Here is an 18,134-nt window from a genome sequence, read left to right on the forward strand (position 1 = left end):
CATGCTTCTTAAGTCTACAAAACCCTGTCACTCCTTTGATGGGGAGTTATGCTTGACTTAAAGGATCCTGGCCTGGGAACTGAGACAACCTGGGCTTTGCAAGGATCAAATTGGTGCCAGAGATCTCCACTGAAGACTGCAGCTCATGACTTGGACTGATCTCCCCAAGGACACAAGAAATACAAGTGTTAGCTGAGACCAGCAGGCTCCTGAACATGTGGTTTCATGCTGTTCTGTGAAATAGATCCTGGGCATAGACAACTGCTCCGGCTTCTGCAGGTGACCTCACACCCCACCTGAGGACCATGACACATGCCCTCCATAGCCTCCCCCAGCCGCTGTTCTCCAGTGCTGATCCTAGAAGGGACTCTTGCCCTTGAGAAGAGTGAGAGATTTCCCCAGTCGCTGGTACTCAAGGAGACAGTCATACACGCTTCCTTCCTAAGACAAATCCCTACGTGAGAGGTGGAAGCCCCTACCCTAAGTTACATAGCCAGCTCAGAGGAAGTATGGGGCAGAATCAGGATTTGAACCTGGATCTGTGCATGGCCATACCCAGGTAGCATAGCCCCCCTTTGCTTATGCTCAGGCCGGAGAAATGAGAGGGTAAGGATGGGTGTTCATAGTCCCACTAACTCCATTTCCACATCCCTCCATACACCCCAAACATGGCCCTGTCTTCTCTCCACTTCTGGCCTGGAGAGAGTGGTTGTCTTCCTTCATTCAGTTGTGGTGTACCACATAGCCAGAGTCGGGACTCTTTGTCACAAGAGGGCAGTTCACCCCCTCCAACCCTGTGCTCCAGGGCCCTAGAGTGCACAGCTCGGTGTGCGGAGCTGTCTGAGCCAAGAGCACCTGGTTCAGGGTCAGGCAGGTGCAAAGGTTCCTTGTCTTGTTCTCCAGGTCCTTTGATCCCTGACTCCAGACTGCCGATTTGAGAACAGTGGAAACTTGAGCCGAGCGCTGATCTAACTGCAGAGTAATGCACACTATTTCCATAAGCTTCGAAATATGGTTATAATGAGCAGACTCTGTCCCCTTGGAGACGGGCTGGGTAAATATTATTCCTAATGATTATTAAAACTCATTAAGCATGTTTGCAAGACCCAGGAAGTCCCAGCATCTGCCACTGTCTCCACATTGCAAGGTGCCTGAGCCTCAAACCCAAAGCCCAGTGGGAGACCTGGCACTGAGGAAGGAAACCGCTGCACTGTGGCCATTGCCAAGGTCAGAGCAGGGACTTGAGCCTTCTAGAACCCCCATCCCTCTACTCCCTGCCTAGATAAACTGGCCTTCAGCCAGTTGGCTCTGGATGCAGTCCCAGGCAAGCCCCTGCATGTGTAATGTCTTTTCTTTGTCTCTTCCTCACTTTCCCTAACCCAGGCAATCCTTCCTCATCCTCAGCTCCTTAATAGGGCTGGATAGTCAAGCCAGGATGCCACCCAGGTAAGCAAAGCATACCGACAGGAAGGGCAGGTGGGAAGCTTGGAAAGTGGGGACCACGGTGAGCAGAGGCCACCCAAGGGCCACCACCCCTCCCACCCTCCAGGAGAGCCCAGTGGGCTAGACTTTCCTATGACCCATCCCACTTTTTCAACATCATCAGTAACTACTAGATTTCATAAAGAGAATGCTGCATGTGCCAAGCAAAACACATCCCAAGCTACTCATCCGTGACTTCTGTCCACAGCTTCCAGACAGGCGCACAGGCCAGCAGGGCCACAGGAGAAGCTGTTTGTCAGCTCACTCTGGTGACCTAGGTTTGTCATCTATGGTGGTCCGAAAGCCACCAGACCCTTGCATTGGGCTAGCAGTGAATTACCTTAGACCTGAGTTAGCTAAAACCCAGGGACTCCTAACCAACTCTGCCCCAATGGCACACGACTCTGCCCTAGGATATGTGACTGCTAAGACAGTAAGGCCAAGAAGTTGGGGCCCAAACTAGCTTCCCTGCCCCTTACTCTTTTCTCCCTCACCCTTACCAGGGGGTGCTCTCTTGAACCAAACTGTCCCCTAGACACCCACATATCCACCAATTAGCATGCAGACCCTACCCAGTCTTACCGGCAAGCCACAGTCTCCCTTGGAGCCTGGAGGCCCCATCAGCATCGGGAAAGGTGTAGGGCCCGGCAGGTGGAAGAAAGGGAAGCTGCTGCTGGTGGGCTGGGGGCTGGAGAACAGGAGGTGGGCTGGGGCAAGGACCAGGGCTGGGGTGGACGGCCGACTAGGCTTGGTTGTCAGGTCTCTTGGTGAGGCATCCCTGGCTGACTTCCCAGGGCTGAGAGGTTCGGGCTTCCGGGAGCTGCTCTTCTGTCTGGTTTTCTTGGAGGTTTCCCGTCCTGTGAATTTCTTGCTTCCAGCAGGAGTTGAAGCAGAGTCACGTGTGGGAGGCATCGTTCTAGGATTTCCAACACCCAAAGGAGGGAGGGCTGGAGCCAGTGTCTGAGAGCCCAGATAGGAAACAGGAGACTGGGACAAAACCGTTTGCTGAAGAGTTTTAGGGACACTGGTGCGGGCCAAGACCGGCTTGCCGGCCCAACTGGTCGTCTTGGACTTAGATTTTGCGACAGTGGGGAAAGTGAACTTCTTAGATAAGCCAATAGTAGGGCGCAGGGGCTGGGGACTGGGGACTGGAGGTCGGGGTGTCATGAAAGCCTTCTGGACAGGCTTCACCGTGGGACTAGAGGCTTTGGAAGGTGCTAGGTAGGAGGTGAAGGGTGCTGGCTTCTGAGTGGGTGGAATGGGCTTTGTGAATGAAGGGGCACCTGTTTTCTGGGTTGCATGGGGACTTTTCATGGGGGTAACTGAAAGGGGAGAAACAGAAGGCTTGGTGGGGGAACGTTTGGTGGGGCTAGTAGCTGTGATCTGCCTTGGCTGGGCAGCAGCTGGATGATAAACCCTGGTGGAATTAGCCAGGGAAGTTGACGAGGAGGGGGAAGGTGTTTTCCTGGCCGACTGTTTGGCAGGTGAAAGTGGGGTCTGGGAAGAGCTGTGTTCAGAGACATCTGGGTGGACAGTCCTCAGGGGCTTGGTGGGCATGGCAGGAGCCAGAGTCACTGCAAGTGCCCTGCTTACAGGCCTGGCCCCCAGGGTTGCTGGAGTTCTGGTCAGGTTCCCCAAACCAAGCAAGGCTGGTTCAGGATGCAAAGCAAAGGCTGGGCCAGAGTCCCAAGGAAAGAGGGCTCCCACCTGGGGACTATATGTGTCCACCTGTCGGCACCGCTCTCTCAGGTGGGCACAGTAATTGTGAGCGACCTGCGCCACAGGGTGGATGCTGAACTGACAGAGTGCACCTTCAAACTGGACAGCACGGGGGTTCACCTTCCCCAAAAGAAAGGAGCCCTGGGGGTCAAGCATGGAGTCCCTACGCGAAGGCAGTGGGACAGGAACCCTGTGCTGCCCACAGGCTGTCACCAATGTGACCGTGCGGCCACGCAACTCTAGGGCCAGGTGGTGCCAGCGCCCATCATGCACATCCAAGTCGAAGGCCACAGATTGCCGAGGCCCCAGGTGGATGATCGTCCTGCCGGGGAGGAACTGCAGACCCAGTTGCAGCTTGTGTTTCCTGCTGCGGATGGCAAAGAGGAAGGCATGGTTCACACGATGCGAACAGAGGCTCAACACCAATGCCAGCTCCCGCCCCAGGGTGGTGGGAAGAACACTGGCTGTGGGGGCCTGCAGCTTGGCCCGCTGTGTGAAGATGAAGCCAGATGGGAAAGGAATGACACCAGGGGGTGCGGGACTCCGGCCACCCCCGGCCTTCGTCCAGCTGAGGCCCAGCCGCTGGAGGACATCCACATCTGGGAGGGATAAGAGAAGATGGTAAGAGCCTGCTCTAGCAGGCTACAAGCAGCCACCTGGTAATCAGCTCGTTTCCTTGCACAGAGCCCTACCCCAGGGCTGAGGTGTCGCATTGCAAACATCTGTGACAGACTGCAACCTTGCATCCCAGGGTTGGGCTTTGTGCTCCTGTCTGACCTCCCGGGTCCTTCCTGGATCCACATCCCAGCTCTACTACCTCCTAACCATGTGGCCCTATAGCCTCAGACTTCCCATCTATCAGATGGGGTCATAGCATAGGACCCATTGCTAAAGGACAGTGAGATTAGCAAATGCCTTTTGGTAAAAGGACTAGCAATAAGTATTTTCAAATGACAACCACTGTCACCAAAGATAATAATGTTCACCAGACACCTCAAAGCCAGAGACACCCTTCTCCTCTACTTTCAGGAAGTTCTAGAACTCAGGAGATGTTCAGGGAGTCTAGCTGGTCTCACCATCTCCTCAGAGGCACACCTTCCCACTCTGGGTCTTTGGCTGGAGTGGGCTGAGGAGCTGGGCTCTGCTCTCAGAAGGAGCTAAAATCTGCTGAGCCTTCCTCCTGGGTGGCTTTGGAGAGCCCAGAGGATAAAACCAAGATACCTATGCAATCTCCAGTCTCCAGCCAAGCCATCCGTCCATGGTCTAGCCCATTCCCATCCTTAGTAGTTACATTGATGGGGCTTCCCAGAGCAAAAGAAGGGTTTGACAAGAACAAATTCAAATGTGCTCTCCATGCATGTAAACCTGGATCTCTCAACCATCCGTGAGGCAGAAAAACTCAGTGATCCGAACTGTATGCATGCATTAGATCTAACCATCTTCTGGGAGCTTTAGAGACCAAGTTTTCACACCATGTAGCCACATGTTCATGGAAAGGCATTCTGATCCACTTCTCTGAGTTATCGGATCATCTTTAGCTATCTGAACTGCCAGTCTCTACAAAGGCTGTCCCCTGACCTTGACCTCTGCCGGGAGTCATAAGTGCCTGGGTTGATGTCTGGGTCAGAAGCCTTGAGAACTTTAATGGTACATGTTGAATGTTCTCTCCTTATTGCCCTGTGTACAGAACACAGACCATGCTGGAGCCTGAATCCAGCACATGACATCTAACTGGTGGTCCTCAGCTGAAAACCATGAGCAGACAGGTAGGTGGATGGATGGATGGATGGATGGATGGAGAGATGGAGAGATGGGGAGAAAGACAGACATGTGTACAGATGGGCAGAGATGGAGGGGCCAAAGGATGGGACTATGAGGAGCACCTACACATGTTTATCCTCACCCAAGCCCTGCTTGAGTCTCTTCCTGATCCTTGATCCTCAGTTTCTCTGCCTGTAAACCTCAGACAGCATAATAGGCACCCAATGTCCTAACGATTCTGCACCCCAGGGTGCTGTACCCATAGCTTCATGATGGCTTATAGAAAGACTCTCTTCTGTAGCAGCTGAGGGCCTCCTATGTCACCTCCTTCCTGTGCTTTCTCAGACCTGCCACTCCCCTACTTCTAAGCTAAAGCAAAACATTACTTATGATTCTCTTGGTAGATCTTACTGGTTTTAGTCACAAGACCCTCTTATCATAAAATCTGCTCACTATAAACAACCTCAAGTGGAAGGAGCCACTTAGCAGGGGAGGGGAGCCACCTGCACACCCCACAGTGCTAGGGCATTTCTCAGGCCTGCTCTTGGCACACACCTCCACATCCTTCTCCACATGCCAGGCCTCCTGCCAGGTGGCCAACCCTAGAGACACAGCTGGCCGGGCCGGGCATCACACCGGACTACTCCCCATTCATCCTCAGATGGCTTTCAAAGCAGATGAACAGCCAGCGTCTGGGGAAACCCTGAAGCTGTTAAAGCACAAACAGTGACCCCTGAAGTTTCCACCCACTGTAGAAGACGGTGCTCCTTAGATGAACGAAAGCACAGCTGACAAGAACACAACTGAATATGCTTACCGTGCTCATGTATCTGCGTATCCGATTCTCTCAACCACCCTGAAGGCAGGAATTAGCCTAGCTAGCTGCGCTACACACACAAATTACAGCTAATAACCCTCTGGGTTTCTGAGGCACGGTTTGACTACGTGGCTCATACAAGCCTGGAACTTGGGTGCTTCCGGCCTCTTCCTCAAGTGCCAGGATGGCAGATGTGTGCCAACAGATTAGGCTTACGATATGGTAACTTACCCAGGCTGCTGTGCAGCTCACAGCCGGGCTGGAACCTAGGGACTCAAGCTCAGGGTCCTGGCCATCACCCCTCACGGTTCTGAAGCTATTTGGGTTAGTCAGGAGGCAAAGCAGAGCTCCATGCAGAATCCCACCGGGAGGAAGAGACAGGGGACATGGAATGAACCGAGGGCCTGCGCCAGGGTGCAGGGGCCGGCCAGCTGGCTCCAGCGAGATGCCTTTATTACATAAACCTGGCTCGGTACAGCTCCGGTCTCTCCCACCCCCTGCCTGACTCAGGACTCTGGACAGCTGTTCCACAAGCTTGGAAAATATGACACACGAACAAATGTTGCTGGGTAGCAAAGTCCCTTCCGGGCATGGCCCTTACCTCCCAGGGGTACAATTCCTACACAGTGGCCAAACCAGGCCATGGGGACTCCTGAGGTGCCTGCTGCCTGCCCCAGAATGTGGCAGACACAAAGAAGGGAAGGACAATTCACTTAAGAGATGCCCATTTGGCACAGATTTGGGAGAGTCTGGGTTTCTACGGGGAGTGAGGAGGCTAGCCCAATCGATTCCGGACAGCTCCCCAGGGACAACAAAAGCCAAGGGATGCTAAACAAGGGCAAAGACAATGTTGCCTTTGTGTTTCCTAGCAGCGGCTCTTAAGAAATCCATCAGACTGAAGCAAAGGAGGCACTCGGATCAGACTCCTGGGAACAGGGAGTCAGTCCTGCATGCAACCCTTCTCACCCTTCACAGATGCCAAGGGGTTGTTGGGCTTATGGTTAGCTCCATTCTCTGGATGGGAAAACTGAGCCAATGCATTTCAGCTAATGGTGTGGATGTCTGCTGCAACCTGAGTTCTCGAGTTCTCTTCCGCCCTCCTTTGTCTCCCACTGGACAAAGAAAAGAGAGAATTACCTTCAGGAGCTCCTTGGGTGGAGGCCAGGTGACAGGTAAATGAGACCAAGATCCAGGCGAAGAGAAACCCCCTAGAGACGGGCAGACACAAATGCATACAGCGTTAGCTTCCATCCTCACACCCAGATCCGGCTAGGGAGCCAGGAGGGATGGCCTAGCTCAGTTCCCTTCCATCCTGGTCTCATCCTAGAGTCCAGAAGCAAGGCATAGCCTTCAAGGTCAATCAGAGTGGCTCTCGATCCAAGGCCCCAGCCCAGCACCCTAGCAAGCTACCAACACAACTTTGCTTTTCACAGGTTCAAAGCCCTGTGCAAGACGTTGGGTGGCTAGAGTCCAGTCCCCTCTGCTCAGCCTCTCCATTTGCATTACAGCCTCAAAAGTTCAAAGAAAGCTTCCCCAGACCCTAGTCTATGGATAACAGAGCCAAAGATAAAAGGCAGATGAAAAAATACGAAGTCTGCTCGGATGACCTGTGCCCTCAAGGTGCCAGAGGAAGAGATGACCCACTTCTCAGGGCTCAGATAGCAGCTCATCACACTTTGTTATGAGAGAAGAAAACAGGGTTGGGGGCAGAGCCAAGCCAGATGCCCCCAGGAACAAACCTAGTTACCTATGTCTTCCAGGCTGTGTGACTCCAGATGAAGCACTAAACCTCCCTGAACCCTTCTGGTCCTAAGTAGCACGTACTGATACACCTTTGCTTGCAAACCAGATATGGAGATTAAATTGGCTCATGCATTAAAGAGCTGCCCTGGCTCAGCCAGAGAAGCCCTCCCTCACTGGTTGCTTTAACCCCGCCGCTACCACCCCTCTGCTGCATCCAAGAGTGCTTAAAGCTTCACTCGGTGGCTATTGCCGTGATAGGCAGAGGTGAGGATTAGATTTCACCTTCCTGTGGGAGCAGCCACTGGAACACCCAAGCCATTCAGGGCATCTGATTCCCAGGAGGGTAAAGGGAAGGCTGGGGCACGTGGCCAGAGATGGCGGAGATGGCAGCTGGAAGCTGAGCTGGGTGAGTGGTGAGTGGTGAGTGGTACGGGCTCTGGCTGGGGCACACTGGCCAGGTTCCTCTTCCAAGAGTAAAACCAGGCTGGTGTGTGCCTGGGGAACAGGGTAGTACAGGAAAGCCAGGGCTACTGTCTGCAAGTCTAGTCTCAGCTCCTTCCCTGACAGATCTCCCAACTTTCAAATCCAGTAGGAGTCATTATCAAGAGCAAGCACGACGTCAGCACTGTGCAGCACACCACCACCGGGCTCACCCACTCATGGAGTTCAGACACCGTATGAATACGGATCACACAGTGACTAGTTCGGAAAGGCAAATGTGACTCAGGTATAGCCAGTGAGACACATACAGTCTGGCACCTGTCAGCCACCAGGGGAATTATTTGGAAAGAAATAGAATGTTTTTCTACTGGCCTCTGTGTTTTTGAAAGAAGACATGCTGTTTAGAGATGTTGTAGCCTCTGTGTGTGTATGAGGTAAGAAGTCTCATGACCATTCGAGAGTGGCAGAATGAGAAAACTATTGTGAATGTCACCACACCTATGCTGATCGACCTTGAGGTTGTTCAAAGGGGGATGACCACTGAACCCTTTTTAAAATAGAGTTGAATTAAGTCTTCAGTCACTTGCAGCCTGAGGGTGACTAGGCGAAAGGGCTCTGGGATGCTGATGATAGCCCTGAAGTCTTCTCCAGCAGGCCTATGCATGGGTGACAGTTAAAGATATCACATGTCTGCATGGTGAATGGGGAACCACATGGTGTATCAGATCTCTTTACATGCCAGATGTTCATGTCTCACTAACTGAGGATAACTGCTAACAGTCAAGAGTGCCCAGACGCACTGAATTTGCCTTCTGCTATGGCTGGCTTTCAAAAGTCACAGGCAGCCTCAGTGGCCCTGGGAAGTGGGAACAGGCTATTTAGTTTGATTTGACAGAGAAGCCTGTACCCCAGCAAGGGCAGGTGCTTCCCTTCAAAAGTACCTTGTGCATTTCCCATATTACATCCCCATTCAGGAAGGCATGCTAAGAAACAGTGGCCAGGCCAACCCCTGTATCCAAGCTTAGACGGCTTCCCCACCAGGCCTGTATCCCAAAAGTTCCCAGAAGTTCCACAGTCAAGAAGCTGAGCCCCTGACTCTGGGCACCTGTACTCCCTTCTTGAGTCTGTCAAAGCTATATCACATGCACCTGTCCTGGATGTTTTCCAAATGACAGAGGAACACCAGGTGAGAGAGTGAAGGCACGAGAGCCACATATGTCCTAGATCATCTCTGGCTGTAGTTATGGGCACCCTAGAGGCTAGAATAGAGTACAAGACTAAGATCTCAGAAGAAAGATCCTGGAGACAGAATCCCATTGTCTTGTGCCATTCAGCTGCCTAAGGCCAAGCTCCAGACAACCGTCACAAATGCAGCCCATTTTTTGGGAGTTCGGCTTCTTTGCACACTGGAGGCATAAACTTCCCAGTATCCAGTACATCTCAGTGAGAGAAGGACCTCGAAGATCCCGAGGGACCAGATTCTATGCCTAGCAATCTTTTGAAGAGATGGTTAGCAAGAGCCCAGAGAGAAGGGACTAGCCCAAAGCCACACAGCCAGTCAAAACAGGCCTACATTTTATTTGTTTTCCCTAGAGGAGAAAGTGAATACTTTTAGAGACTTGCTACTTGCTGGGGACCAGAGTTTCAGCTTTCTCAGTAGGACTAGAGATGCAACCAGGAGCCCTGGAGCCATCTATGTGAGTAAGCTCCAGCCTGGAAAGTTGGCTGCAGAAGGGAGGAGGCCCGGCAGTGTGACTACTGTTCCAGTGCTGTTTAGGCTACTGTTAATAATACTGGTGGCTTCACCAGCTCGCGGGCAGGCTTTGTTCTCCCTGGCTTCTGTTTTCATTACAGCTTCACAGACCTTGGCTTGGCCATGGAGGGGCTCCAAGGTATCTGAAAGATCAATTCATAAGGACAGCTCCCAGATGTGAGCCGCGAAGGACACAACTTCTTTTGACCATGTAGCCCTCCAGGGAGTAGCCAGGGTTGTTCCCGTTCAGAGACTCGGCTAGAAGCTGCCTTCTATCTGTGTGGCTTTCCCTTTCTACTGGTTTCCTGGAAACACTGGAGACTCAGAAATCCACCCCAGATTCAGCACTCAGGGAGGCCCAAGGTCCCCCAAGCCCAGAAGACATAGGAACCTCAGAGGATGGCAGATGTGTGGATGCTGTCCCCAGCTGCTCTGATGCCAGGGCTGGCTGGGAAGGGCATGAGTCTGTCCCCATCCCACCTGCCTCTGTGACCTCATCAGACCCCATGTACCCAAGACAGTCACACCCAGGTCCTTCTCCACACCTTCCACCTCCTCCATGGGAACACACACACACACACACATAGGTCATCTGTCTGGACAGGATACGGTCCAGAACTTTCCCATTGACTCACACTCATTCACAAAGCAGCAAGCACTGATACAAATAGCAGCTGTGGTTTACTGAGCATTTACTCTACGCTTCCTGGGCACGCTTCTTTAACTTTCACAAATGCTTGCCAGCTGGGAGGGCTGGAGTTCACCTTGGTGATGTAAAAAGGAGAAGCAGAGAGGTGGCAGGCCTGGCCAAGCACACACTCCAGTATAGAGGACTTGAATTTAAGCTGCCTGTTGCTAGGTTCCTATGCTCTGCTCCAAAGTCTGCTTTACACTGAAGTGAATGAGCCCAGGACTGGCTCCTCTGCATGTCAGACCAGGACAGACCATGGAGACATTTAAAAGGTCCCTGGGCACTGAGATCAGAAAAAAAAAAAAAAAAAAAAAAAAGAAACTGCCAACAAGATATCAGGGGAGTATGTTGGGCTGCAAGCAGAGACAAGGGAAGGCATGGATAATAGGCTACTTCAACGAAGATCGCAGAGCCCAGTGTCCACCCAAGAGCAACAGGGCATATGGTTGCCCGGGAGGGAGGACTTCTCAATGTAGAAGCAAGGAAGGGCAAGAAGGAGCCAGGGTAGGGCAAAGGTGGAAGGCTTACTGAAGTCGAGGTGGATAGATGCTTGAGGATGTACGGCCAGAAGGGCAGGCAGGCTTTGGTACTGCTTGCCTTCCTCAAGATTTGGCCCCGTTGGGGCAGGGGGTGCTCCTTGGCACCACCACACTGCCCAACCGCTGGCATCTGCCCTGGCACAGGGTCTCCCGGAAAAAATGAGTCACCAATGTGCTCACTAGTGCCCTGTGTATACGAATGTGTGTGGTGGGGGAAGTGGGGGAATCTCAGCCAGCTTTTTCCAAGACATGGAAAAGAAAGGGGGCGCCTCATCACCCTGGCTCCAGCTCAAAGGGGCGTTTCTCGAGAAGGTGGGCGGTACTATAACTCTGGCCAACCTCTCCTGGGAGCCCTAGAGTACCAGTAAGATGTTGAAAGGCAAGCCTTGAGCCTGAGCTGTAGTCCACAGGGCCCCTCTGGACCGCGTTCTCCCACACACACCCACACATAGTAACTGAATCCCTCACTCTTACAACTTCTGCACAAGCTGGGAATCCCAACCGCGGGGTGCCAGCTGTGTGTGGGGGGCCCCGCCCTGGAGATTCCCGGCCCCTCTCTGGCCGCGGTTCCCTCATCTGTACAAGGAGGTTGGACTTGGTGATCTCCCAGGGCCTTTCCGCTCCCACAAGCTGGCTCTCACTCCTTGCTTACTCCGGAGAGGGACAAGAACTGCAAGCTTCCCAGGAGAAGCTGGGAAGTTTGAGGTACGCAGACCCAAGAAGACACATTCACAGACAGAGAGGTTAGGAAATGCAGGAACGTGCAGAACCCGAGGTTGAGCCAGGAACAGACACCCGGACCTGAAGACCGACAAACTTGATTCACAGGACAGTGGAACTAAAGCCATGCAAGCCTGCGACCTGCAGACACCGAGACTCCCTCCTCCGGCCCCTGCCCCCTGCCTGCCACTCTGAGCACTGCCACTAGACCCCTCTTCGGATCGCTGGTCTGGCTCTGCGCGGACCCTCCCTAGCTGGTCCTAGCCTCAAAAGAGCTCGGCCTGGGGTGCACAGCCCCTGTTAACCCCTGGCGTCCCGCCTGGCGGGAAGCTACAGGAAGCTGACGTTACTCTGCGAGCGTCTGGTGTGGCGGGGAACCCCAGACTCCTGTGCACATCCGAGGCTCAGGAAGCTGAATCGGGGGCAACCCTGGGATTGTACTCACCCCCCGGGTCCTGCCGCCGCTGTGCCTCGGGCCCCCCGCGCGAATCCCGTGCCCATGGCAGGCCCCTACTTCATGCTGCGGAGCCCGGGGGGCAAGTGTGGGCGCGCCCCATGGGGCCGCCAGCCCCCCGCCGCGCCGCGCCAGGCCGGCTCAAAGCGCGCTGCCGGCGCACCCCCAGCGCAGTCCTGCGCCCAGGGGCGCCGGAGCAGACGGACAGCATGGCTCCAGCCCCGCGGTCGCCCGCGCCAGGCCCATAGTCCCAGGACTGCCGGAGCCGCGCTCGCCCCTGCCTCGCTCTTTTTCTGCTTCCACCGAAAAGGAAGAAGCAAGAAAAGGCAGAGAGAGAGAGAGAGAGAGAGAGATGATCAAACTTTTGGAGGCGGGCCGCTAGCGGTCTCTGGAGGCAGAGCAAGGCCGGGAGAGCGCGCGCGGAGGGCGGTGGAAGCTGCCTCCCCGCCGGCCTGGGGGAGGAGAGGAAAAGGAAGGATTTGGGGGAAATGAAGGCGATTTAAAGTCTCGGCCCGCCGCAGCTCTCCACCTTCTTCTCCTCCCCGCGCCGGGCCGCCCTCTGCTGCCAACTGCTGCCCCCTGCCGGACGCAGCAAAGGATGCAGCATCGGTTGCCTTGCGCGACCATCCGTCCACCTATCTATCCTGAGGGGGACATCCCACCCCCAGATCTCAAAACAGACGCATGAAAAAAGGCCTCCTCCTGGCTACTCATGGATCTATCACAATTGAGATTAGAAATTTACGATTAATGACACTAAGGTTCCTCGATAGCAGGCGGTGGGGGAGGAAGGGGGAAAATTCTACTCCTGAAAGGATCCTAGAGACGCAGGAACACAGTTGGGACCTTGACTTGGCATCTACATTTCCACGACAACCATCTGTCTTAACTACCAACTCTTAGCAGAAACTCTTGCACCCTAGAGCTCCGTGGAAGACCGCTGTGGGTAAGCGTGCTGAATGTGTTCGGCCTTTCTGCATTTTCTCCGACCAGAGACTCCCCGGAATCCCACGCGGCACCCTCTGACACCCAGGCAGATTCTCAAACTCAAGAGCACGGCTCAGCCCTGAGACTAAATCTCTAGCTTCTGGCCTCTACAAGGCAATTCATACTCACTGACTGGCCAGTGCGCGCGCACACACAGTCCCGCAGGCACACTTCAAACATTCACACTCATTCACACGCAGACACAGCCACGCACTGTACTGAACTTCCGCGAAACACCTTTGGATGTCTGGATTCCTGGCGAGCTCAGACGCTACGCTCCCAGAGGCAGCCACCCGAGTGCTCACACCCGCATAAAATGCACATGCACAGCGCACACACTCCCACATGCACAGTCCATGCAGCCCCCCCGAGTGCACACTCCCCGTTTGCACACGACCCTCTGCGAATGGCAACCACAGGCGTGCATACAGGACCTGCACATGCATCCACCTTTGCGCGCACTCCAAACGCTCCGTGGGTCTCAGGGCACTTACTGGGTCCCTAAGTGCGACGCTGGCCGGTCGGTTCTTAGGCGGGTGCCTAACGGCATCTGTGGTCATGGGTCCCCGCAGCCCCGGGCGCGGGGGCGGGGGTGCAGTCCCCTTCCCTAAAGGCGCACGGGGCGCAACGGCGCCGGGAGGAGCATGGGAGCGCGGGCCTGCGCCACCGACCCGGTCCCCCTGCGCTGCAGCCGCGGCCACTCCGCGTGCTCCGGCTCCAGCTCTAGCTCCGGGTGCGGGGGGTGGCTCATAGGTGCTGAGGCCCCGACAGACGCCGGCCCTTTTGAAGTCTCCGCTGGGGGCGGAGAGGGGGGCGCTGAAGGCGGCCTTTTAAATCGCGGCTGCACGCGGGCACGGTCAAGCAAGGTGTCTGGTTTCAGCAAACTTTCGGAAAAGTCCCAAGTCGGAGTGGGGGAGGGCTCCGCCGAGCTGTGCGAGGCATCCTGCAGGGGGCAGAGCCCCGGCGCATCCCCGCCTCCAGTCTGAGTGCTTCACCTTCCTTCACAAGAGCACCCGACGCTCTGCACTGATTGCCCGTGTCTGTGACTGAGAAAGGGCCGCGGGTCTTTCTCGAATTTTCCTAAGTTCACAGCTTCGAAGGTAAAATACTCCCTGCCCAATCACAGCTGCTGTGTGTTTCTGAGCTGCATACTTTGTACCAGGCACATCCTGTCTTTATTTACATTTTTTTGGTATTTCGTTCATGGGTTGGTTTTTTTTTTTTTTTCTTTTCTATTTTTTTTTGCCTTAGAGACTTTTAAAGGCATTGCATTTAAGTGTTGGGTATCTCTCTTACTTAGTGAGTTTGGCACTCTTCGATATTTATCTCCATTACTGAGGGACTTGGTGACCAGTAATATTTTGCATCTTTTCTCTTCCACACTGAGGGCCTCTATGCTACAGGAAAAGAGATATGCGATTATCTACACTGGAGAGAAGGTTGATCACGCTGGTAAGTGGTACAGGGGCCACTGAACTCAGTATCCGACTCTCAAGACTTGTGTCACTTCTTCCTTCTTCCTTCTTGCCCATTGCTGCTGTCAAACATCCCTTTGTCCTTCTTTAATACTCACCTGATGTAGCTGCTCCACTCACAGCCACCCTTATCCGCACATCACAGTGCTGTCACTGTCCTGTTGCCTCTGTAACCCCAATAGCCAGCCTGGAATCTGGGACATAATAAGTGCTCCAAATATTCCAACCCAGAGAAGCTGTAAAACAAAAGGGGGATAGGGCTCCTACAGTATGCAAACCTCTGCTCGGGAAGTGAGCCACTGTTAATGGATAGGGACAAAGAAATTGCAAGTGATTCTGAACACATATAAACTGTAACACAAATCAGAAAGAGCAACTTAGGGTAGAGAGGCACATCTGGATGGGTGACTCCACTCTCACTGTATCATGACCTATTCCTGTTCTTGTCTTCTGCCAATAGTACAAAGATAACAGAGATAATAAAGGAAGACTGTGATAGGGGCTTTTAACGAAACACATGGATCAACCAAATTGTCAAGCTGACTCAGAGGATAACTAGAAACCCAGGAATGTACCCAGGAGGAGGTGGTGTTTAGAACCTGAAGGATGTTAGCTATGCCTATAGCTGTGGAGAAAGGATATCTTCCATGGAAGAATCATAGGAACATATGGTGGGTTGCAGACTGGTCTTGAAAACTGTGTGTGGCAAAGAAAATAAAGTCTCCAGGTCTCTCCCCTGGGAGGACGCAGGTGTCCAGGCAAGAAGACACTTCCTCAAAGATAGCTCGATGACGAGTGGTGGCACCAAAGCCTTTCCAAGTCTCCCCTGTGTGGTCTTTAAATGCAGTGCTAGTGTCAAGAACCTAACAGTCCCAAAGACACATAGGAAACTATTGGAGGCCTCAAAAAATTGAAATGTGTCCATCCAGGCTTCACTGTCCCCGTGCAGAATGTAGGTTCATGGAACTCAATCTTCCCGAGGTCTTTTGCTCTAGGGCAGATCAGACTGCTTCTCTGCCTTAGACTCAGTTCAGTGAATGCCAGTAAGGGCCTGCTGAACTTTGCTGAGTATCCTGTAGGCTTCTGGGAGCCGCAGTCGTCTGGAAGAGGCATGGAAGGGCACTGGCACTGAGACCAACAGAGAAGAGACCCTGCTTCTTCGCACCCATTCATTCTGCCACACAGGCTAGTGACATACAGCCGGTGACTAGGTATGCACTACTGAGTGCCAAAGACAGTGAGCCGTTGTCCTTGTGAGTGGGATAAGGCACTCACAGACATCTCTCACTCAGGTGGCATCTCTGAGGTCATAAGCCTGGAAATGGGGTAAACTTGTTGGTAGGTCTGTATAGTAGACATGGTCAGGGATGAGGCAGAAGATGCGAACTCCTGGCTCATATAGATTGAAACTGGAACTCAACAGTGTCCCAAGTGAGCTCACAGAAGGCACTCACCAAATGCCTACAAACAAACCACAGATGTGAGACTATGGATCACATTTGGTTATGGGACAAGCTTTCTCTAAGGATCCACCATGCACCAGGCATGACTCTTATTCTTGGGGTGCTCTTGACCTGGGGAGGAGTTCCAGCAAGGAGATGATGAAACACAGAGTACCCTGCCTCTCACCATGCTGTGCTGGGAGGAAAGCTACAGCAGCCCCCAGTCTTCCTAACCCCTTGTACCAGGGGACATGCTGGGGGTTCTTGCTTGCATATTTGGACCCCATTCAGTCAGTAGTATGGGATGGATGCACAACTCATGTCTGATAATAAAAGTCATTTGTTCCTGGGTCCTCCACCAATAAGGAGAGGACTCAAGTGTCAGGCTTGGAGCTGGGCTCTGGGCTCTGCATCCCTGCTGGAAGGGGTGAGCCTATCTCCCCTTGATGAAAACTCAATGCCTGGGCCTGGGGTGGACTCCCTAAGTATTCAGCAAAGGACATTCACTTATGTCTGAATGTGACATATCTCCACAGGCTCATTTGGACACTTGGTCCCCAATAGACAGCACTATTTGCGGGGAATGATAAGAGCCTTTAGGGGTGACACTGGGATGGAGGAGGTGAGTTCCCTTGGGTCCAACTTTGAGGGTTGTAGCCAGGTCTTAGTCCTGAAGAGAGCTCTCTGCTTCTTGACTGGGTAAGTGGTGAACCAGATCCTCATGACCCTGGGCCATTTCTGACTTGGGACCTTTTCTGCCATGATGGTCTATTTGCCTCAAAACTGTAACCCAAAATATAGCCCACCACAGCCCCATGCCACCTTTCTGCCCTCACCCCCTCCCATCCACTTCTGCCTCCTTCCTGAGCTCTGTATTTATCTAAGGACCACAGCAAAGGACAAAGCCAGGATAACTCCCTTTTATAAGTTACTCATAGCAGATTGTTTTGTTTTGTTTTGTTTTGTTTGTCAGGACAATGAGAGAAACAACTGATTTAGGGAGAGAAGGGAGGTAAGAGGAACAGCTTTTAGATGGCTCAGCATGTTCAGGTGCCTGCTGCCAAGGCTAGGGATGTGAGTTCAATCCCTGGACACACATAATTGGAAAGGAGAGAACTGACTCCTGCAAATTGCCCTCTGACCTCTGCACACACACTGTGGCATGAGTGTGCTCCCATACACACACACACACACACACACACACACACACACACACACACACACACAGTAAACTAAAATATAATGATTTTTAAAAAGAAGAAAGGAAAGAAAAAAGGCAAGAGAACCGCTCTGCCACGTACTCCTGTCCAAAGTGGGAGGATGACAGACCCAGCTTCAAGGTCAGCAGCTGTAGGAATGAGCAGTGTGCAACCCCCCACTGGGGTCATCTTCTCTGAAAAGCACTGCACACCAAAGGGGGTGGAGTGCGGGGATGGGCAGGGGGCTGTCTTGGCCTCAGGAAGCTTGGAGATAAGGCTTCTCTGAGGAGCCAGGCAAGAGGACCCATGAAAAGGCAGGATAGCCACCCAGTGTTGCCTGCCAATTTCTTCACCAGCATGTAGGCCATAGTCTTGTTCTGGCCTCTCTGTTGGGTTCCTCATGCCTAGGTTGGTGGCTTTCATTGGGAGCTGAAATCTAGTCCATAGGTGGTTGGGGGAAGAGAGGGAGAGAGAGAGAGAGAGAGAGAGAGAGAGAGAGAGAGAGAGAGAGAGAGAGAGAAGAGGCAGCCTACAATATGGTCCCCAAGCTCCTTCAGCCAATAATGACCAGATCCTCCTTCCTCCCCAGAATGTGGTTGTCCACATGGCCTCCAGCTATGAAGATTCCAGGGACCATCAGCAGCAGAGTGGGAAGCCCAGACCCAAGCAAGTTGTGGCTGCTGTCTAGAACGATAGCTTTCCTCAGCACACAGCCTCACTGTGTAGGCACTGCAGGCCACTCCTGGGCTTGCATCCTGAATTCCCATCCCAAGACTGGGGCCAGTATGCCCCAGATGAGGGCCCTAGGAGCTTAGACCCAGAAGAGATCACAGGCTACCTGATGGAGAGACAGACTCAGAGATGTTGTGATCTTTCAAAAGTCACAAGAAAATGATAGTGGGGTTAGGCCA

General features: G+C 53.2%; 1 protein-coding gene across 4 annotated transcripts in view; it reads right to left on the reverse strand.

The window, feature by feature from the left end:
• Positions 1 to 13,806, reverse strand: part of Col27a1 (collagen type XXVII alpha 1 chain) — a 119,883-nt gene extending 106,077 nt beyond the window's left edge. For 3 of the 4 annotated variants that reach the window (XR_015047364.1, XM_021159800.3, XM_085839249.1), the window contains exons 1-3: positions 12,112 to 12,664; positions 6,917 to 6,987; positions 2,065 to 3,800 (exon numbers count right to left, since the gene is read on the reverse strand). Coding sequence is in view for 3 of the 4 variants with exons in the window: in XM_021159800.3 (XP_021015459.2) it covers positions 2,065 to 3,800; positions 6,917 to 6,987; positions 12,112 to 12,167 (1,863 nt within the window). In the remaining variant the exon portion in view is untranslated. Of the gene's footprint in view, positions 1 to 2,064; positions 3,801 to 6,916; positions 6,988 to 12,111; positions 12,665 to 13,601 lie in introns of those variants that run through there. The other variant, XM_085839250.1, reaches the window with a different exon arrangement.
• Positions 13,807 to 18,134: the final 4,328 nt, after the last annotated feature.

Source organism: Mus caroli, unplaced genomic scaffold, assembly GCF_978045245.1.
Source record: "Mus caroli unplaced genomic scaffold, Mus_caroli_1 scaffold_6, whole genome shotgun sequence".
Classification (NCBI taxonomy): domain Eukaryota; kingdom Metazoa; phylum Chordata; class Mammalia; order Rodentia; family Muridae; genus Mus; species Mus caroli.